The sequence below is a fragment of the Mastomys coucha genome, unplaced genomic scaffold (genome assembly GCF_008632895.1).
Source record: "Mastomys coucha isolate ucsf_1 unplaced genomic scaffold, UCSF_Mcou_1 pScaffold16, whole genome shotgun sequence".
Lineage (NCBI taxonomy): Eukaryota > Metazoa > Chordata > Mammalia > Rodentia > Muridae > Mastomys > Mastomys coucha.
In genome coordinates, this window is record NW_022196898.1 from 98815652 (window position 1) to 98838505 (window position 22854).

Here is a 22854-nt window from a genome sequence, read left to right on the forward strand (position 1 = left end):
GATACCTAAACCACAGAAGGACCCAACCAAAAAAGAAAACTTTAGACCAATCTCACTTATGAGTATTGATGCAAAAATACTCAATGAAATTCTTGCAAACTGAATCCAAGAACACATCAAAACCATCACTCACCATGATCAAGTAGGCTTCATCCCAGGGATGCAAGATTGGTTTAATATACAAAAATCCATTAACATAATCCATTATATAAACAAACTCAAAGAAAAAAATCACATGATCATCTCCATAGATACAGAAAAAAGAATTTGACAAAATTCAACACCCCTTCATGTTAAAAGTATTGGAGAGATCAGGAATTCAAGGCCCAACCTAAACATGACATGTCTTCTTATAAGACAATAATATTGATATTGAATCCTCATATGCGATTTGAAAAGATGGGTCCAGGTAGAACTATAAAGAGGTGCTTAGGACTCACGTTTCAGGAATAAATTAATTAGTTCATGTGATTAATGCCACAAGGCTTACACTGAGGGTGATTCCACTGTAAATCCAGCTTTGACCAGGTTCATGCCTCTTGTGATACCCTGTGCTACACTGAGGATCTGAAAACAGAAAGTTCATGGCAAGATCTGTAATCCCCAAACTTAGACCAGAGCCATGAGTAAAATCAATCTGTGTTCACCGTAATTTATCCAGTCTGTGGTACTGTAAGTAGTGGGGAAAGGGCTAAGACGAAAGCCACAGGTCAACAACAGAGAGAGTCCAAGTATTCTGGCGTTCATTGAAGGCCTTGAGAATCTCCAGAAACTCAGGAGTAGCACCTGGAAGACAGGGCTTCCTTTCCATTGTGGTAGGCTAAGTAGGAATTCAGTCTTGTTGGATTTAGAGGAAGGTATTATCAATCAATTTGAGTATCAAGAAATCTTAGTGTTGATGTCAGTTGTTGACAATAGTTGTCCTAGAAAGTATTAATCATCAGAGGGTCCCCTGAAAGTCAAATTCCATGCCACTCACCTAATGAAGAAAGGTATAAGTGATCAATGAATCTAGGATGCAGTAGACATAATATTCAGAAAAATAAGTGTCTGTCATCTTATTGTTCCTGGTAGCTCAGTTAGTTATTGCTTTAATTGGATAACAATACTTTCGTATGATTTAATGATGAAGTGATTTGATATTGAGGGTGGAATTTTAGAAAGAAGTTGAATAATATTTATTTAAAATTGCATAATGTGAGCTCTTTGGCTATATCTACACTTCTTCAAAAGTATGCAGTCCTTGACAGAGCCAAGGAGTTAGGAAAATTCAGGGAAGAACAGATTCATTTGTGCCCCATATTACCTGTCAATAAAATCATTGTATAGCACACTTTAAATTCAAATAGCATTGTTTGTTAGGTGTGAGGATTTTATGTTGACATATGCACAAAATTAATCCCTACATTTGACAGCCATCTAAGTCCTTTGGAAAACAGAAGACAATAAAACAAACAAGAGCTTTAGCTATTCTACTGACAAGGACAGGAGGGAAATGGAACAAAATTAGTGTATTTACAGGACAACCTTTAAGACCATAATAACATAGTGCCTCTCAAACACTGTGGTAATGGACCACAGAAAATGGTAAACAAGAGGCGTCGCTTAAATGCTGTACAAATCAACCTTATCAACTTTAGCTCCCAAAACAAAAATGATGCATGAAATTAATTTCAGCTCTCCAAAGGGAGGGAAAGAACTGTGAACAAAGGACTCACAACTTCAGTGATAATGCATTTTTATAAACTTTCCAAATGTTCTCTTCCTTAACTTCAAGCAAAACAACTGTTATGCTAAAAGATACATGGATTTGGAGTCGCAAGAGGAGATGTGGTGCTAATGACAGAATCTTGAGATTGAAATAAAATCAATAATAAATATGGCTAGTAATAATAGTATTTCTGTAGAATCATTAGTACTTTTTACTTAATAGAAACTAGAAAAGACTAAAGTAATTTTTATAGTGGTTTTTTTTTTAAGGATATGAAGTGTCTAGATTAGGGAAATGTTTATTTATAGCAGGATGTATTGTTTATCTTCTAATTCAATTAGACAAAATAATAAACACAGTCTAAATGGATTCTCAACCTTAGGCTTAAGGGTCAATTATGTGAGCAGTAATTAGCTTACTTTGGTTTTCTATAATTAAACTTGTTGTTAACTATCAATGTAAGTTACAAATCTTTCTGTTTTAAAATTATGCATTTTATTAAGACTGATTCATAAGTATCTGAATTCTTCATGAAAGAAAGAAAGATAAGGAAGAAAGAGAGAGAGGGAGGGAGGGAGGGAGGAAGGAAGGAAGGAAGGAAGGAAGGAAGGAAGGAAGGAAGGAAGGAAAGAAGGAAGGAAGGAAGGAAGGAAAGAAGGAAGAAATTCTCAGAAGTGAGGATATAGTTTAGTGGTAGAGTCTTTGAATGATATGAGCAAGCCTGGAGGGGAACAGAAGCAGAACCCTCAGAAAAGTAAAGAATCCCTTTCAAAAGTTCTACCAGAGGCAATCATATTTATCCACAAAAATAATGTATTGTTTCCTCCTCACCACTGGCTATAACTCCAGTAATTTTATTTATGTTTCTCAAACAAGATTCAGTTGAAAATATGCGACTTTAGTTGTTTGCCCCACTTTCAAAAGATGCGGTTTTCAACTGTGTTTGTGCCCATCCCCCACCCTCATGGATTCATTTGAGGAAAGCTCTTGGAAATGTTACCAGGTCCTAAAAGCATCCTTGTGGATGAGTGAATGCAACACTGTTCACCATACAGGAAGGAAGCATCGAAGCAGTGACAACTTTTAAGACAACTGCATATTGTATGACCAGGCTAAAGATGGGGAGTGGGAAGCAGGAAGAATGAATGATTATGCAGCATAACTAAGTGGGAAACCCCAAGTTATAAGAGCACCTTAGAGACATGGCACAATGGTTCCTAAAATAATGTTAGACATACATCAATAAAGTAAAGCTACCTGATAGCCTCTTGTTGGTGATGCTAATTTATGAGTTATCTGCCAATAACATCATATGATAACTCGGACTTTTGAAAGATGAGAGGATGACCTTCAGATTTGTCTAATCACGTCATCATGGGTAAACATGTGTTTGCAACTAATGGCGCTAGTTTAGTATTGTTTATGATTACTTATAGCATACACTGAGAAATGTTGAACATGATGCCCTTTATTTAAAAAAAAACTTAATAATAAGATAAAGTACAAAAGATGATCAGTTAATGCAAGTTAGACTTTCAAATAATTTTCTCCTTTTTAAATCAATATCCCTTCCCAGAGGTTATTAAAAAAAAATGTTATAGAGGGAAATTAAATCTTAGCCAAGATTAAAGCTGTGTGACAAAGCAGAGAAAGTCTAAAGCTATAATTCCCAATGTACTTAGAAGTTATGAAGGATCCTGCCAGTGGTTCTAGACCATGGTGTGGATCTTTCATTTGCTCATCACCAACAATGGACATTACTTGCTCTTACTAATCAGTTATAATGTGTAATTTTTCTGAAATAAATGAGCAATTGTGACAAATTTTCAGAAGATAAAATAAACTAGCAATTGGAAAACCCAAAGGAAGATCAAGTTTAATCTAAAGTATACTGCATTGCAAAGCTAAAGAAATGGTTTAAATTACTCAAGTGCCCTGATGGATTTGGTAACCTCTAGAGATATTATTCAAAGCAATTTGATGAACCAGAGCAATCAAGTATGAATGAATCAGCACTATGACACGTGGAACGCAAAGTTAAAATGTGGAACACTATTAGCTAGAAAGCCATTTCACCACAGTGTCTGTTTTAGAAGTGCTGCCCTTTGGAAAGATGAGGTCAGTTTAATATTTGTATGACATGGAAAAGGTCCAAACAAAGAAAGATAAATTAATGAAACGATTTGGAAGTCTGATAAAAGGCAAATAATTAGCATAGATGTGATTCTCCCTCTCTCTCTCCCTCTCTCCCTCCCTCTTCCTCCTCCCTCCTCCCTCCTTACCTCCCTCCTCTGCCCCTCCCCCTTTCCTACTGCCTATTTATACCTTCCTTTCTTTATCCATCTCTGGTTTATAAGACACTATTCCTAAGTTTGGATGGAACCTTAAGGGAGAACCAGCCATGTAAAATAGAAACGTTTACTCCTGTTACTCAGAATAATGGAAAGATTTAGTGATTTTACTGTAGGACCAGCCTGGGAAGAAACTCCAGTCCCCTCCCTTCCATGCTACACTAAAATCTCCTGATGATCTGAAACCCTTTCTACTAAGAGAGTCCCCAGCTAGGAAACTAGGCAGGTATTCCTGCTCATACTCATGAACTCAGCTTCTAAAATGTTCTTTTAAATACAAAATAACCTCAGAATTAGATGAAGAAATGGCTGATACTTAAGTACAAAAGTATATTAAGACACCATAGTTTTTCATAAGTACAGGGGAATGGTCTGCATGTGTATGTGTGTTTGCATGTGTGGGGCCCATGTGTGCTAGTAAATGTGGATAGCAGTTTGGTGTTGGGAGTCTTCCTTGCTTGCACTTCACCTTACACACTGAGGCAGGTTCTCTCTTTACACCCAGACCTTACCAGTCCGTCTACTAGCTCACCCTGGGAAAGCCTGTTTTTCTGATCCAGTGCTGTCTTTTCACCTGGAGCCACTCCTACTCTGCATGACTTGAGTGCTGCTGTCTGAATTCTTATGTTTACTTCTGAACAAGGAGATGTTGGTTAGCTGAGATGTCACCTAAGTCCTATTCTTGATATATTTACAAAGATTCAATATATTACAGACGATAAAGACACAGGTTTTGAAATTTGTGTGCAGTGCCTACTTCTGGACATTGCAGTGTCTTCTGACTCTCCATTCGTAAATTAAATAAGAGACACAGAAGAAAGCATAGCTCCACATCCCACTTGGGAACTATGAATTTCTTTCACATAACTAAGTTTAGCTGTGGTGTTTGCTTGTTTGTTTTGCTTTGTTTTGTTGGTGGTGCTGATGATGCTTTAATTAATTGTGGAAAAAATTGCCTATGCAGTCCCAGTGATATAAAATATATCTGGAACACCGAAGACACCTGAGGCAAGAATTTCTAGCTAATATCCCAAACCAAACCATCATTTTGAACCAATTTTACTACACAGCATTGTATAAATGTCTACTTATTGAGGCAGTCAGTGAAAGCTACTGTTTCTCTTGTCCTTGTTGCTCTGCTACAACTGCATCTCACCAGGCTAGCCTAGAACTCACTATGCAGGCAGGGCAAGCCTAGAACTCCCAACAATCTTTCTGCTTCAGCCTTCAGCCTCCCAAGTGCCACAGCATCTGTCAATCAGCCATTGTTTAATTATATAACAATCATGGTGAAATTGAGTATTAAAGAATTAACTACAGACTGTGCCCTTGATCTTTGTGTTCTAAGAAACTGGGTTAAGAGTAACCTTAGACCGGCAAGTCAACCTTGTCACCTCCGTCACTATCCATTCTTAAGAGTTGTCATATGCTGCGGGTGCTCAGATACTCCTAAAACTGTTGAAGGTTTTAACACTAATTATACTATATCGAATGAGTATTTACACATAATTCGCTTTCTTGCTTCTTTGCTTTTTGATGGTATGTGTGCTAAGTGTGGATTGTGAGTGTTACATTTGTACATTGTCTTGTTCTCTATTTGAAACAGTGTCACTTATCCAAGAATAACCTCAACATCACAATTGAACTATGTTGGAAAACTCCCCATAGAAACTTGTATTCTAGTGAGCATGCTAAAGAAATATATGATGTGAACTGATGAAGAATTGCTTCAATGTATACTTTAGAAACAAAAATTCACTGTTAGAGAACTCCACTGGTGGAGAATAACTAATGTTTAGAGCAATAATCACAAGGCTAGAGATTAATCCAGTCACAAGATTTACACTAAAGAAAAAGTCTAACTACCGCATGAGGAAGAGGCACAGTCGCTACCCTGGCCTTTGTGGCAACAGTAAACATGACTCTGGAGAATGTCTTCACACTCGCTGTGTACTAATGTCCCGTATTTAGGTGTGTTGAATGTTACAAGCTAGGACGTTGGTATGTTACACCCAGCCCTCCATCGCGTGCACATTACTACTTCCATGTAATGGGACCAACTAAGTATCAGAAATACTTTTTCTAGAGTCCTCTCTGTATGAAGGCAACTGCCAAGGCTAGACTTTCACTGTAAAAACCTTCCAATGTAAAGTCTGCCCTTCCCAAGAACGTCTCAAAGCTCTCCTGTTAGTTTTGGCTCTTAGAAACAGAACTAACAAAGTACTTCATATTTTGTCATAGAATGTACCAATGCACAAAAGCGCAATCAGACAGGAAGCTTATAACTGGCTTCTTCCCACATACTATACTTTAAATGAAGTCTTCGGTAACTACTGTCTTCAAAACTTAAACAGGAAGCTGGAAAGTTTACTCCGAACCTTGCAGAGCGCTGAGGTTCAGTTCCCAGAACCTAGCACAGGCAGCTCACAACTGCCTGTAACTCCAGCTACTGAGCGATCAGGTACCTTCTGTTTGCATCAGGCACCCTCTTCTGGAATTCATTCACACACACACACATACACATACATACACATACACACATACACACACACGTAACTGCTTTGTAATTACTGCTTTTAAAATGTTTTCATTGAATGGCACAATATTTTTATTGAAAATTCTCAAAATTTTCAGTGTCTTTCTGGAGTACTGTACAGAAAATGGATTCAGAGTTATACAGTGAGCACATGTCTATCCCTTTCCACAATACAGCCTTCCTCAAACAATGCATTTTAAGATGATTTTTATCTTACAATGGGCAATCGTAAAACTACAAGCATCATCAAGCTCTCTGTTCTTTGTATAAAATCATTTCTTGAAGTATGAATTAGCTTCCAGATTTAATAAGAACACACAGAAAGAAAACACATTTTATACAATATTCAAGTTTTAATTTGCTTTTGTTATTTTTTGCAAGAATAGCATTTTTGAAGATTTTATTATCTTCTGTTATCTTTGAGACAAGCTAAAGTTTAAACGTGTGGCAGAAAGGTGGAGTAAATTATTTTAGGTTAATGGCATCTTATAATGGGTATTGTGTCTCGGTGTATAACTTGTGTCTGAACATAATGAGCTTCTGTATTTAAGCCCTTTGAAGTTAGATTCTGCATGGGTACACTGAAACTCAGTTTCTCCTGACCTGAGAAAATCACACCGCTTGGACTGATTTAGATTTGAAGCCAGGCTCATTTCTTTTTGTCCCTTCTAAGTGAATCCTCATCCTAGATTTCCTGTGTTTGTAAAAGAATCTAACCTTTCCCACCTAAAACAATTTGAAAACATCCAGGCCCTGCATCTCTAAAGCATTTTAACCAAGCCTTGACATCCCAGCATAGCCAAACCATATCAGCCAGAACATTCTGGCTTCATCTAGCTCTTCCAGGAATCTTCACATCAATGTCTCCCAGCATCAGCATGCAGGACATACCTAGGCAATAACTAACTGTTTCTTCTACTATGTACAGACTTCTCCTCTCCTTTGAAAGCTCCTTGAGCTTCTTTGTTTACATGGTCCTGAAATTCTCCACTACATTACTATCCAGTGCTTTAAAAAGAGAAAAAGAGAATAAAGAAATCATTTTTTAAAAAACAAAATTAGAAAACACTTTTTTCATGAAATTTAATCACTTAAATAATCACCTTTTCAAACTCCCTGACTGTCATTCTCTGATAGTTCTACCTTCTTGATACAATCTACAAAAGGGAATATCATGAGAGAAAGACAATGTCAGGACCACTCACCCACAACCGGGGCTTGGAGCAAAATACCCTGAGCAATCTTCAAGACCACCTTCTAGGCTAGCTGTGGGACTGTGGGGAAGTCACATGACATTCTGGTTTTTATTTGCTTCACATGTAGTTGGAACACTCATGAACATTATTAATTTGCACATTTATTTATTTTGCCCACAGTAAATTACACCAGAAAGTGTCTCAGGGGCACCTTAAAGGACAAGGGACAGGCCATGCATCCGTAAGCTTTCCTTGCACCTTGGAGACTGCTGTCAATAGCAGCCTCATCACTGTGTTCTGTGGAGCTGAGGGACACAGATGGTCATTACTGGAGGACACTCTGCACAAAGTGCAGATTCCCAGAAGTTGTCAGGTAAACCCTGAATATGTCAGACTTGTGCCCTACTTCATAACGTAAAAAGGAGTGTGCTGACAGAATTGAACTGCAGGTATTTCTTTACATCACCTTCAAGCAGCTTCCTTAGCTTGCACACAATGGGGAGCACCAAGCTTGAGCATTTGGTTTGATAAACATTGCTAATCAGATGCACTCATTCCATCACCAGCTCAGTCAAAGTGTGTGGTGTCGGGGTAACCCCAGACTCCCCTCTGCACATGTCCACAGTTCATCTCCCAGCTTGTCCCAAGTTCAGGCCAATGTGTGTCTACCTTCCACCTTTATAAATTAATTTGTCTGCAAGGTACTTTTAATATTTTAAGCTAGAATTATTTTTTTCTATTGGAGTAATTGCCTACTATCCATTTATTTATTTGAATTTTTTAGTATGTTTTTCATCCCCCAACTCCTTACGGATCTTCCCCATCTCCCTACCCACTCCACTTAATTTTCTCCTATCCTCCCCACCCAAATAAATGAAAGCCAAAACAAATGATCAAACAAACAAAAAACAATAAGACAAAAAATTACCATAAACAAAGCAAAGCAAAAAACCCTCAAAATAATAGGTAGTGGGTTTTGTATTGGCAGCCCTTGGTCATGGGGTCTGCCCTGCAGGGTGGCTGATATACTGAGTGACAATTCTTTGGAGAACACTGATTTCCTTTCCCAGAGGAATAAATTGCGAGTAACTTCTTGGTTAGGGGTAGTACTTGGTTAGGGGTGGTACTTTGTGTCCAATATCTGTTCTGAACCTGGGCAGGTCTTGGGTGACGTCATAGCTTGTGTGAGTTGGCACCTGCTATCTCTGGCTCATATTATCTTTCTGCCATTTCTATTCTCCAGCCTGAAAGATAGCCATTTACACAATAGATTCATGCATCAACAAATAAGGGGAATGTGGATGTAATGCACAAATCATACAGGCACTGGATGGGTTAGGGGGGCAGCGGTGAAAGGGGCTTGACATTAAGTTGGAAAAGAGACTAGAAGATTTTGTGCTTCCGTAGCTTTCAGCCACGAAGTTGACCTTCACTCTTAGGTTTCTTTTCTTTACACTCTTTTTTTTAACCACAGTTTTTCTCCTCGGTCCTTGAATCTCCCATCTGAGCAGTACTGACAAAAATGCGGCCAGAACTCTTGGCCCCTTTTCCTTTCAGGACAGAAACCAGGGAACAGAGAGGCAGTCTGTGATGTGCTCTCTGCTGGAAGGTGTTCCCAATGGGTCTGTGAGATCTGAGAGCACAAGCTTTGAGGACACTCTGGTGGCTGCTCCAGGAGCACTCTAAAGTCACAGAGTCACAGAGCCCCATCTGTAACTCCACAGGGAATTTGTGACCACAGGCTGAGACTGAAGTCCAGGCTGTTTGGGTAAAGGGGCCTGGCAGCCGGACGTGGCCTGAAGAGTCTGGACCGTGCACACATTCACACAAAGGAGGCCGGAAAGTGACCGGAGGAAGCTGTGCGTCACAGGGGACTGAGCGGGACCCTGCAGTGCCTGCCCAGCTCCAGGACAGACCCGCACTCTAGCCTGGAGCGCTCTGCCGCCAGCTCTGCGGCTTCCAATGAGACTCCTCCCGCTTCTAGGTGAGTTGGGCTGGGTTGGGAGGCTGCACAGCGCCCACCTGCTGGGAACCAGGGAAAGCGACTTCTCACTAGCTGGGCTTCAAGTGTCAAGTGTGTCTGGCAAGGTCTCCAAGGAAAACAGACTCAGGCTTTCACAGGATGTGTTTCTGCCTGGACTTTCCACTCTGGACCTTGCAAACCACGACCCAGGACTATTACCTTTTTTCTTCCTGAAGAAATCCCGAAAAAGTCCCCGAAGTCTCAGCTTTGACCTTTCCTGTCACCAGCCCCCAGAAACCTGGCAATCTAAGCAGGGGATGCCTGAGAGAAGCTTCCTGACATTTTTAAGGCTACTGCCGGCTTGGACTTCGGGTTCATTTAAAAACCTGGTTTTGGTGATGCATAGGGACAGATAATAAATCATTTCTTTGAAGGCAAATTAATTCAGGTTTAGGAAGTACATATCGTTTTTGTGTAGGGCTGGGATTTAGAATTGACTGTGTAAGAATCTCTTGGTACAGGATAAGGACAATTTATCTAAGATAAGTGTTTTTTTGAACAATGGCTTTGTGATTCATCCCTGTTCCCTACCAAACTTGCTCTTACATGGGCCTGGAACAAGACACGAAAAAGAAACACTATATGACTCTGCTTATCGCTTCCTAACAGTCCCCAAAACACGGTTTTGTTTGTCATGTTGGTCATGTGTTCTGTGGCTGAGATCAATCTTACCACAGCTTGTTGAATTGTTTAATTTCTCCAATGAAAGATGCCATAAAAGATATTTTTGTCGTATTAAGAGCAGAATGACAATTGCCAGAACAGCGGCGGGAGAATGGAGGGGACCTGGTGCGTTTCTTCTCCAGCATATGACAAGTGACATCTTAAAAAAGAAATAATTGTGCCTTGAAGAGACCCGAATATTTAATTTACCTTGATTCTGGAGAGAAAAAGTGACTCCCAGAGCCAGAAAAGGGAGCTGCTTCGCTGCAGGGCAACTCCTTTGGAGGTAGCCAGTTCTCCTAAGTGAAGAGGGATACAGAGCTCCCAGGACATGATGAGCTCATGGTTTTTATTATAAATCTGGATTCTCCAGCATGTTTTAGTTTGACTAAAATTTACCCGATACATTCCTTCATCTGTAGGCTTAGTCATTTCTCTGTTGTGATTTAGCTAGGTGAGTCATTGGGAAACTTTTATACTTCACCTCTCTGGATGCAAGGGAATAAGGGCACTTGTGGGGTACAGGTCTTCAGCACACGGGTGGGACGGATGTCTGCGGTTTGTGACAAGGTCTACATCTTGATTTTCTCTAGTGGGTTTCTCCACTTGGCTGAACTGCTCCTGCATACAAAATTGCAGCAAGACACCGTGTCTCCCAAATGCCAAGTGTGAAGTGCACAATGGTGTGGAAGCCTGCTTCTGCAGCCCAGGTTATTCTGGGAATGGCGTCACGATTTGTGAAGGCAAGTAGTCTTGATCTCTTTTGATCTGCTTGTGAGACTCAGTTCTAAGGTGACTCCTTTCTGCTCTCCAGAAATGAACCTGCTTCATCTACACTCGTAGGGGTTCGGGTGAATCCAAAGAAGGTTAGTCAACTAGCCACTAAGAAGGAATTTCTCGTGTCAAAATGTATTTTGAGTATTGATAATGATTACACCATCTTATTTTTTGTCTTGAGACTTAAAGATTACTCTGGCACTAAGCCAAAGTCCAGACACAAAGAAGAGAGGTAATAACCTGACAATTTACCAGGGCCAGCCTCTATTGGCTTCTTAGATGTTTACTCTGGTCCTTAACTGACTAGTTTCAAGTTTAATATTAAGGGTAGGAAATAGAGTTGTGTTGTGTTGTGGTAGTACACACTTGTAATCAGAGTGTGATGTTCTGGAAGCCTGGGCAATACAGATCCTCTCAAAAGAAAGACAAAAGGAGAGAGAAGTATAGAGAGGAAAGAAAAGGATAGAAATGAGACGGAAAGGAGGAGAAAGTGGGGTAGCAGTGTGGATGGAAGGAAAGGAGGAAGGAAAGAGGAGAAAAGGGAATTTAAAAATTGCTTCTTCTCTTTGAGTTAATTCTGCTCATAGAATATCATGGTGAAGGCCAGATGGGAGGAGTCTTTGTAAGGTACAGTTCAAAGAATTGACAGGACAGGATGAACTCCACCCAACAGTCAAGCGGGTGGGTTCCAGCCTGTGATCGTGTCAGTCAGTGTTTCTCAGGGCCAACATGGCTCTCTTCCTCTCCCTTGCTCCTCATCATCCTCATCAGAGGCTACTTTCAAGCAGGCCATTAGTGAAACATTCTGTACAGAGAGATGGAGCAGACAGGAAAATATTGCAAGTCATATAAATTAGTTTCAAATATAATTAAATCTAAGTTCACATTAGAGCTATGTGGTGTTACACGCCTAAATGTATTTAAGATCACGTGGACTTTTTCTAATTAAGCTAGGATATTGTGCTTTGTTAATATTGCATGTTGTTGCTTATAGCATAAACAAGTTGCATCTCGTGATTCAACTTGATAGGCTCTTAAAAAGATTAAATATGCCATATATACTAAAATCCAAACCTCATCGTAATTAGTTTAATGCTTTAAAAATGTACAGCAAAGATGTAGTTTGCTTAATGGCGCATTAGATCAGCCGTTTCTGTTCTTACATCCAGCCAGAATTTGTAATATACTATTCTACAAAATACTTTCCATAAATAATCATAGTTTTTTAGTGTGTGTTTAATTGAATAGCATTAAGGCAAGCTGATAGCTGAATGACCTTCAAAATATTGCTTCCAATATATCAGCATGCTTTCCCACTAGTCATTGCAAACTGTTCTGTAGCATTTATGAACACCATTGCTTTTTTGTGATTTAGATACTTTTACTGTCATGATTATCATCATTAACATCAATAAATTTTTGGTTTGGGCCCTTGACAATCAACTAGCTGATAATCATGACTTTCATTACGTTTTTGAAAAATACATGTTTTGATTCACAGTGTAGTCTGTACCCACTGACAACAAAAAATTAAAAATACTTTCTCTTGGGACAAAAATAAAACACTGAATGTCCAGTGACTTGAAATTTCTTCTTGCTCTGAACACAGTTGGTAATGGGGATTATTTGCCTTTTTAAAAAATGGTTCAAATTTAAATGTTCTTTCCATTTAATGAGAGTTCTGTATTCACTTGATATAAGAGTAATTATCTGAGCACATACTGTCTTCTAAAACTGCTATAGACTGATTTTCGTCTTTTCAACATCTTTTTCAGTAGGTGTGCTAATATGTTCTCTTGAATTAAACTTAAAACTTTACATTTTCAATTACTGAAAAGCATAAAGTGTATATTGACTATGAATACCTTTTGGTGAATTTCCCATCTCTAAATAGATATCTGACATTCGTAGGTATCTTTGCACAGTTGGCAATGTGCCAGTAAGAAATATTTGGGATCAGCTATAAAGAGGTCAAATTATTTCAAAATAGAAGGTTTTCTTTCTTTCCAGTATCATAGCAATCACATGATATGATCAATATAGAATCTGATTTTTTTTTTTGAAATACCAGACATGTTTTGGCAATGATGTAGTTTTCACTAATTGTAAAAGAGTTGGTTTTAAGCAAGTCACATAGAACACAGCTTACATGGTTCCAAGTAAACAAGATTTAGCAGTAATGAATTAATCTTACCTAGTCACATTGGTACTGAACAGATCTTTCCTTTATCACCTTTATCATTAATATGCTCATAACTGTCATTACTGAGATTGATAATAAGTGTTGCCCATGGATTCCAAAGCAGAAGTCAGTAGCAAACCTTACAATTCAAGGGATGCAGGCAAGAAGAGGTGGAAACAATTGTTTCATCAAGTTGTCCTATTTGACAGCTGTAACATCGTCTTTAATTATTACAGATATATATTACTAATGTATATATAGATGTATATATATGCTGATACATAGATATATAGGTGTAAAAGTAATATCAAATTACTATTATAGGTATGTTTTACTGATATATACATATATATTAATATCAAAATGCAGCTAGAAGTTTTTCTTGTGTAAGAAAGTAGCTGTAGCAGGTTATCCTCTAGGTTCTTTGTCTTTATTTGTCATGAGTAGTTGGCTAGAAGTACTCCATTGCCCTGGACTAATGTATAAACAAGAAATTGTTTCTGACATAAAAAGTACGTGATGGGGCAGTGAAAGGTCTGTATTAATGTTTGTGAAGTGGTGCTATAAAGAGTAGGAATACAAGTGAATCTGTAGAATGTAGAAGCATAACAAGTGGAAATGACATTGAAGCTGAGAATAGAAACAAGTTAGATTTCTCAACATGTCCAAAGTAGCAAGAAGAAAGTGGGCAAATGCATAACACTGACCAGTAAAGAGCCTGAGCAATTTCCATAACATAAATCTCTTTTCCTTTGGAGTAAACTAAGCTATAAAAACCAGCAAGCAAGACCTAGAAATTGAACATATCTAAAGTTTTTCAGATGCCCCAAGATTTCATGCAGAAATGGCATGAACATATTAACTGTAGAGCCAGGCATGATATTGATGCAATGGACATAATTCTATTAGCAAAAATGAGATATACAAAGTCTTGATGTCACTGAATTACACAATTTTTTTTCACATTAAAAAGATTAACCTGTGGGTACTAGTTTGTTCATAAATTACCCCCAGAGCTCCCAGAGGCTAAACCACCAACCAAAGAGTACACATGGAGGGACTCATGGCTCCAGCTGCATATGTAGCAGAGGATAGCATCAATAGGAGGAGAGGCCCTTGGCCCTGTGAAGGTTCTATGCCCCAATGTAGGGGAATACTAGGGCCAGGAAGCAGGAGTGGGTGGGTTGATGAGCAGGGGGAGGAAGGACAGTATTGGAGGTTTTTGGAGGGGAAACCAGGAAAGGGAATGACATTTGAAATGTAAATAAAAAAATATCTAATAAGAAAAAAGATTAACCTATAGGATAGAGTAAGCAAATGTGCAACAACCTACCAAGGGCTGTTGTAAAAACTACATATTTACACAACACATCGTAGTGAATGCACTTCCACAGCATATATAAACCTTTGCTTTTAAAGTCAAATTCTATAAATATAAAGCAGGTATGTTTTTAATCTCTGCATTCCCCTATAACTGGGCATACTAGCATTGATTTAGCTCCATGCCAAAAAACAAAAACAAAAACAAAACAAAAAGCAAAAAAAAACAAAAAAACAAAAAAACAAAAAAACAAAAAAACAAAAAAACAGAGCCACAAAAATGTGAGCTCCATATTCCCTAAGAATAGCTTGTAGTGTCAAACCCTGAATTTCTAACGGTGATGAATTCTAACACATTCTTAGGCAACAGATACAATTGGGGTAGCACAGTCCTCAGAGATGTGTCTATAAAGTAATACTTGGAACAGAAATAAGCTACTTTAATACACAAAGTGTGATAGTGGTCATAGTTTATTTGAACATTTGTGTGCACAGATATTTGAAAGTTTTTTTAAGAAAGAAAAAAGTATGTGAACAAATTTTAGTGTACAATAAAAGGCTCATAGATTGTGGAATCACTTCATCTGAAATAAAAAAATTTCTTCATTTTGCTATCTATACTGTTATTAATTATGCATTCCAACACACTTTTGGTTGCACTTCGATGCACAACTTTTACAGGTGTAGTAAAGAAGAGAATATTCGCCCTTGAAGTAAGGAAGAAAGTGGGAAAAGCAACTAAAGGGGGAAGGATAAGTTGAATATGGCTTCTCTGTATATATGTGAGCCACACAGTTGGTATGGTACAGGGTTGGCATAGGTGCGAGAATGGGTGTGAGGGACTGGCTCCCCCCGACAGGAGCCTTCATTAAGTAGAGCAATGTTTGGGGTTTGAGCAGAATGTGAGTGAGACAAACAATTGTCCCAGGTGGGGACAGGAAGTGTCAGGAAGGATGCAATGTGGACAGTTTGTGCACATGTATAAACATCTTTTCATAGCTTGGAACATGTCTAGCATGAATCAACCCAGGACAAACAATGAGGTCCCGCCTCTAGCTGAAAAACTGGCACACTTCATAAAATAGTGCTCATAGCCAGCAAGACGGCTTCACAGTTCAGTGATTCAAGCTCAGTGACACAAGTCCCCATTCCCAGGACCTGTGTGACAGAAGGAGAGAGCACAGCCTCTGCAGGTTCTCCTCTGACATTCTCGCAGACTGGTCACTCTTGCTCTGACACATTCACAGACATGCATACAAAGCAAGGAGGTAAAACTCACACGAGAGTCAAACACCGTTCTCATCATTGTCTAAGGAGCACAAAGATACAGATAGGCCAGTCCTTGAAAAAATACTTTCACAAAGGATGGGGCAGTATGACACCAGCGAAAGTACACAGACAGTATTACAGGAGTTTTTTTAAGGATCGAGAATAAAAGATCTATGATACAGACTGTAGGAGTATTCATTCAAAGACATGAGCATGATTCCAACTGGAATGAAATAAAAGTAATGAGGACAACTGACTTGTTAGCATAATAAGAAAGATGGTCATCAACATGAGCTGATAGCTAGACATGAAATAGGTGCAGAATGCAAAATGTGCATGGAGATGTATGCTGTATCTTAGCACATGGCATTTAAAAATCTAACTATGGAACCTAAACTATATTTTACAAATATGACAAAAGTTTCAAACATTTAATGAAGTTATTATATAATGGAAATATGCTGCTCATCTTGACACAACAGCTCCGTAATTTCCTACTTAGCTCTCTAGACAGACGCATGGGTTGGGCATACCTAGCATGAAGTCTCTATCTCTCATTTTGCCCAAAAATAAATTCAAAATGGATTTTTGTGTAAGAAATGAAGCATTAAAACTATGAAATAAAAATATAGATAAAACTGTTTAAGGGATGAGCATAAGCAACAACTTTCTGAAGGGCTCCAGTGACACAGGAAATAAACCCCAGAACTGGGGGGGAAGGGGTGGGGACAAAAGGAGTCCATGCAATAGCCAGCCCTCTGTACAGCGATGGGACAATGGGCACAGACTGGGATCCAACACACCAGGAGGCATCTTCCACCAGCTACAAGGTCAAACAGCGATGGGTGTGGAGAACGTATAAAACACTATAAGAGTTAATCAGCAAAAACAAATGAATGAAGGGCTAAAACTGAATAGGTAGTTTTAAGAAAGAAAAGACAAAAATCCCTACTAAACTTAAAAAGAAAGTTCTTCAACACTCTTAGCTGACAGGAAATGCAAATCCAAACTGTTTCTCTGACTGACTGCAGTTCTCAAATACCCTTGACTTTGTATATGTACTTAATGGCCGCCCGTGTTGCGTATGTACTTAATGGCCGCCCGTGTTGCATATGTACTTAATGGCTGCCCGTGTTGCATATGTACTTAATGGCCGCCCGTGTTGCATATGTACTTAATGGCCGCCCGTGTTGCATATGTACTTAATGGCCGCCCGTGTTGTATATGTACTTAATGGCCGCCCGTGTTGTATATGTACTTAATGGCCGCCCGTGTGTGTACACATCAGGCAGCCTGACACAGATCACTCCAAAGCACCACAGCTTCTAAAGCCTGATGAATTTTTTTAAATCTTAGGGCTTCAAATAGGTGTGGTTTTAATATGTAGCCCAGGTTCTCAGCAAGCAGGCGTATCAACTCTGCCTGTGTTCACTGGGAACTTTTGTCTCATGTTGACTACTTGGGTGTGGTGTTGAAAGTTGACACTTCATTTCTTTCCTTATCCTCCCATCTTCCCAGTTTTTCCCTACCCTGCTGTTCTATTTTCCTTCTTTTTTTTTTAAAAAGATACATTTTTTATGTATGTGACTGCCTACCCCTGTGTTGTACACGTGTCCATGGACTGCCTAAGGGAGCCAGAAGAGGGTGTCTGAGCCGCTGGAAATGCAGCTACCAGCTCTGAGTTGTCAAGTGGTTCCTGGGAACTGAGCTCACCTCCTCTGCAAGACCAACAGATGCTCCTGACCACTGAACCATTCTCCAGCCACAGCACATAGGTGGAACACACACAGGCCAATATTCATACTTTTTTCTCTTTTATTGAAAATAGATATTTTTTCTCACTCACATACTACATCCTGAATACAGTTTCCTCTCCAGCTAGCCCTCCAAGTTCCTCCCCACATTCCCTCCCATCCAGATCCACTCGTTCTGTCTCTCAGTAGAAATCAAACAGGCTATTAAGGGATTACATTATAATATAACTGACAGCTGAGGAGGCAATGTGTACATGCTATGTATTTGTGCTAACATGCTTCTGTGGGTGCATGTGTGTGCATGTTTGTAGAAGCCAACAGTCATTTCTCATATGCCATCCACCTTATGTGTGAATTTCTTTTACTTTTTAAAAACAGAATCTTTCTCTGACTTCAAACTTTCCAAGTATGACAGAGAGGCCCTGAGCATCCACCACTGTGTCTCCGGCTCCGTGGTGATGAAATTGGGTTCTGGTGACCCAACAAGAGTCTTTGTGCTTTCAGGGCAAGCCCCTTACTACAGCCAGTTTTCTCCCTAAACTTAATGTATACATTTTGATTCTGAATGTAGCTGTCTTCTCTATTATTTATATACATCCTGTCTATATGTACATACACATACCTGACTTTTAGAATTTCTGTGATGGAATATTATATTATAGTATATATGACAGAACAAAAACTAATACATCAGAATTGGATAAAACAAACCAACAGAAGGAAAAGTGCGTAAGAGAAGGGACCTCGAACAGAGATCCACTCAGTCTCAAACTCAGGAATCCAGTAGAAACTCTAAATTGGAAAATATATATATATGACATTTGGTATAGACCTGTGCAGGCCCTGTGCATTCTGCCCCAGTCTCTATAAGTTCATATGTGATTTCATCATATTGATTTAGAAGGTCTTATCTCCTTGTCTTGTGGTCTTCTATTCTCTCTGGTTCTAGACCCTGGGCTATCTAGTCTCAGGTTCTCGGCTACCTAAGCAGTATGGTGCCTTAGTTTCTTCTCATGAAGTAGGCCTTAACTCAAACCAGACATTGACTGGCAACTCGCAAAAGACTTGTGCCACCATTGCCCTAGAGTATCTTGTAGACAGAGTGTCACTGTCGACCGAATGGTTTGTGGTTGTCTTGTTGTTTGCATGTCCTGTTGATGGCCAGCAGAGTACCTTCCTGTACCAAAGTAGCTAGTATGTATGGATGGAGACTACATGTGGGCATCAGTCCAACTCTCCATGTTCAATGAGTTGTGTAGGTATTTTCTGAAGCAGTGGGGCCTGATAGTCAGTTTGTAGAGAGCAACCTATACTCCTCACAGCAGCCTGAGTTGTCTGTGTATTCTCATAGGACCCCTCTGGCAAACAGCTCAACCAGTTCTAACACAATCTCAGAACTGGAAGTGTCATTTACTGGCGAGAGGTGGGCACTGGGGTCTGTTTCTCTTCTTTGGTGACTTCAGTTAGATAGCTTTTGTATATCTCTTATGAAGTTTTTACTCTGTATTAAGTTTCCATAGTGCCCCACCAAATGCCCCTTAATGTTAACTGCATCTCCTTGTGTTTCTTCCTTCATCTACCTCTCGCCTCCCTCTCCCACCCATCCCCCTCCCACCTGTCCCCTCCAGCCCATCCACAACTATCTATCCCATTTCCTTTTCATAATGAGATTTATCTATCCCTCCCATATTCCATTATTCTATACATAATTTTGTGGTGCTATGAATTGTCATTAACTTAACTATCACTAATGAATTATTAACTTAACTGTAATATGTACATATAAGCAAATGTATACTATATTTTTCTTTCTGAATCTGGGTTACCTCACTCAGGAAGATTTTTTTTCTGGTTCCATCCATTTACCTGAAAAATTCATGAGTTTATTTTTGATGGTTGAGTAAAACTCCATTATATAAATGAAACATATTTTCTTTATTTATTCTTACCTTGGGGAACATCTAGGATGTTTTCAATTTCTGTCTATTATGAATAGAAAATCAATAAACATGGAAGCAAATATCTCTGTGAAAGGATGAAACATCCTATGGGTATATACCCAAGACTGGCATATTTGTCAGGGTTCTCTAGAGTCACAGAACTTAAGGAATGTCTCTATATATTAAGGAAATTTATGGGAATAACTTACAATCTATAGTCCAACTAACTCAACAATTGGCATCTCTGAAGGAGAAGTCCAAGAATTTAGTAGTTGCTCAGTCCCATGAGGCTGAGTGTTTCTAATGTATAAGTGGGAATCCAGAAGAAGTAGGTTCCAACAGATGTGCTGACAAGTATGTACAAGCAGACAAAGGAGAGTGCACCCCTCTTTCTTCCATTGTGCTTAGACAGGCCACCAGATTAAAGCTGTGTACCACCATGCCCAGAAAAGCCTAAGCTTTTCTTTACATGGAACTTTCTCTGTCCCAGGCTGGCTTTCAACTCAAAGATCTGCTTGCCTCTGTCTCCTGGGATTAAAGACATATACTACCTTGCCTGAACCTAAGCTTTTTTCATGGCCCCTGCCTCAAGATCCAGATAGAAAGGCTACATCTTCCAGCTTCAAGATCTAGATATCAGATTGATTTCTAGCATTTCTAGATGGTAGTTAATTCCAGACATAGTCAAATTGACAACCAGGAATAGCTATAACTTGGTAGAGTTGGATGTTGAGGTAGATCTATTCCTAGTTTTCTGAGGAACTGCCTCAGTGATTTCCGTAGTGGAAGTACAGGTTTTCAGTCTCACCAACAAGAGATTGAGTGTTCCCCTTCCTCCACATCCTCAGAAAATGAGCTCTCCCTTATTTTTTAAATCTTAGCCATCCTTAGGCTTGTAAGAATAAATCTCAGAATCATTTTGATTTGCATTTCCCTGATGACACATCTTTAAGTGTTTCTCAACAATTTGAATTTCCTCTTTTGTGAATTATATGTATAGATCTGTATTGTTTTTTAATTGGGTTATTTTCTACATATCTAGTCTTTTAGTTCTTTATATACTTTGGATATTAGCCCTCTATGAGATGTAAATGCATCTTGTAAGAAGCATAGTGCTTCTAACATATAAAATAACCATTGCACCCAGATTCCATTTTCTGTGTCACAGCTCTACTCTTCTAGGATCCTTTAATGTTTCCACTTTATTTTGGAGAACTAGTGCTATTTCCTCTGTTCTATGAGTGACATTACCTATAGCCCCTTTAAAGGGTAACAATAAATCACATACAGCCTGTGGTTTATTTTTCATATGTTTTGTCTTCTCCATAAGTTAATCTTTATAATGCTCAAGTTGTTTCAAGTTCGTAACTTAAAAACAAAATAGATGATACACTAATGTTAACTTTAATGCTTTCCACAAGTTAGACCCTACCCTAAATACTTCACCCATAGTCATGGATTCAATTACCATAATGTCTGTCAGAAGTAGGAGTTAGCATTATCTCAATTTATAAATATGTAATTTGTTAGTGAAAACATCTTCAAAGAATTCCTCTAGACAATCCTCAAATCACTTAGTGAGGTAGATCTGTAAATAAGGAAAATGAATGTCACTGAAGTAAAAGTACTTTTAATTCTAACTAGCCCCACCTCCTTTCTTCTACACACAATATTGTCAGTGGAATGGATAATCAACAAATAGAAGTAACAGAGAACTAAACAATGTTTATAACTTTTTGTGTACTGGTAAAAGTTTTATAGAAAATGCACATATTTAATCATTTTTCAAACACTCCTGCAAGCCAAAGAGCTTCACAATAAAAGTGGAGAACTCAGAGAAGAGCATGAGAAGTTCAATACTGAAGACTCAGCTCGTGGAAGCTCTGCAGGGGCTACTCACTATGCACCAAGAGGAAGGCATGAGGATGGAGAAGTACCCTTGTGATGAGGGCATCGTGATGGTGAAGTACCCTTGTGATGAGGGTACCCTGCACTTTTGATAAATGGGTTGAAACTTTAGGTGACTGGTTGATCCATTATTTTTCAAAGAATATATACATTGGACACTGTCCTCTACAGCTGCTTCACACAAATAAAGCCATGGTAACACTCACAAAGAAACATAGTCATCTCTTAGGAAAGAGCCCTTGTCAGTGAAAATTGGTGCCAACTTTGTGCCTTTTCAACACATATGATACTGGAATAATGCAGAAAAATTATTCTGCAAAATTTATGTCACAATCAAACACACAGAAAACTCTGAATTTTCTTATATTAATCAGGCTATCATGACTCATAGAAAAAGCCTGAGCCAAGTAGTATGTGACAACTTCACCTTGCTCTGTAATTGGACTCATGAGGATCCCTGAAGCACAGCCAGAGACTGAAGAGAAGACAGCATTACAACTGTGAGGAGAAATAAATAGAGAACCTGTACATGAAAAGTTAAATGGAGAGAAACCATTTCAAGGGAAAATGTCAAATATAAATATGCTCAAGAAAATCATGACAAATTTCCATCTAAACCATAAGAGAATGAAATATGCGTCAAATATCAAAGCCTGGGTCATATACCATACACATGCCTTCAAAGATAAGTCTTAAATTTGACTTGCCTCTCACTTTCTTGCACCTAGATTTTCCTCTTGTCCCTCTTCACTAGCAAGGGTGTCAAGGCAATCAGCTGGTGGAATTTCAGTATTACAAATGTTTCAAAACACCAGAAGAGGCTTGGGGGAGCAGTGAATCAATCAGGAAATGCTTTCCATGAATGACCAACAACCTGAGCTGTCTAGAACCCATGACTGAATGAAAGAATCACCTCTACCTTCTGGCCTCCATGTGCACACTGTACCATAGTGTTAAATGAAAACACAAAATATCAGAAGAGTAAAACTGAAGTCCCCCATTTCTGGGTTGCTTGTCCTGACACAGAATAGAGAAGACAAAAATGTAAAATTTATGAAGACATCAGTGAAGGATATACCAAAACTACAATAATCAAGATATTTAGATCATTGAAGTACAATCTCTTTCTGTAATATCCCAATTTCTCTTCTTTTGTTTTAATTTTTTTATTAGATGTTTTCTTTATTTACAATATCTCTTTTCCCAGGTTCCCCTCCAAAAAAA

General features: G+C 38.8%; 1 protein-coding gene across 2 annotated transcripts in view; it reads left to right on the forward strand.

Annotated features, from left to right (window-relative positions):
• Positions 1 to 9655: 9655 nt before the first annotated feature.
• Positions 9656 to 22854, forward strand: part of Adgrl4 (adhesion G protein-coupled receptor L4) — a 110100-nt gene continuing 96901 nt past the window's right edge. Inside the window, exons 1-2 of one of the 2 annotated variants that reach the window (XM_031375840.1) lie at positions 9656 to 9778; positions 11074 to 11223. In XM_031375840.1, coding sequence (XP_031231700.1) covers positions 9757 to 9778; positions 11074 to 11223 — 172 coding nt within the window. In that variant the 5' untranslated portion in view covers positions 9656 to 9756. The remainder of the gene's footprint in view (positions 9779 to 11073; positions 11224 to 22854) is intronic. The other variant, XM_031375841.1, reaches the window with a different exon arrangement.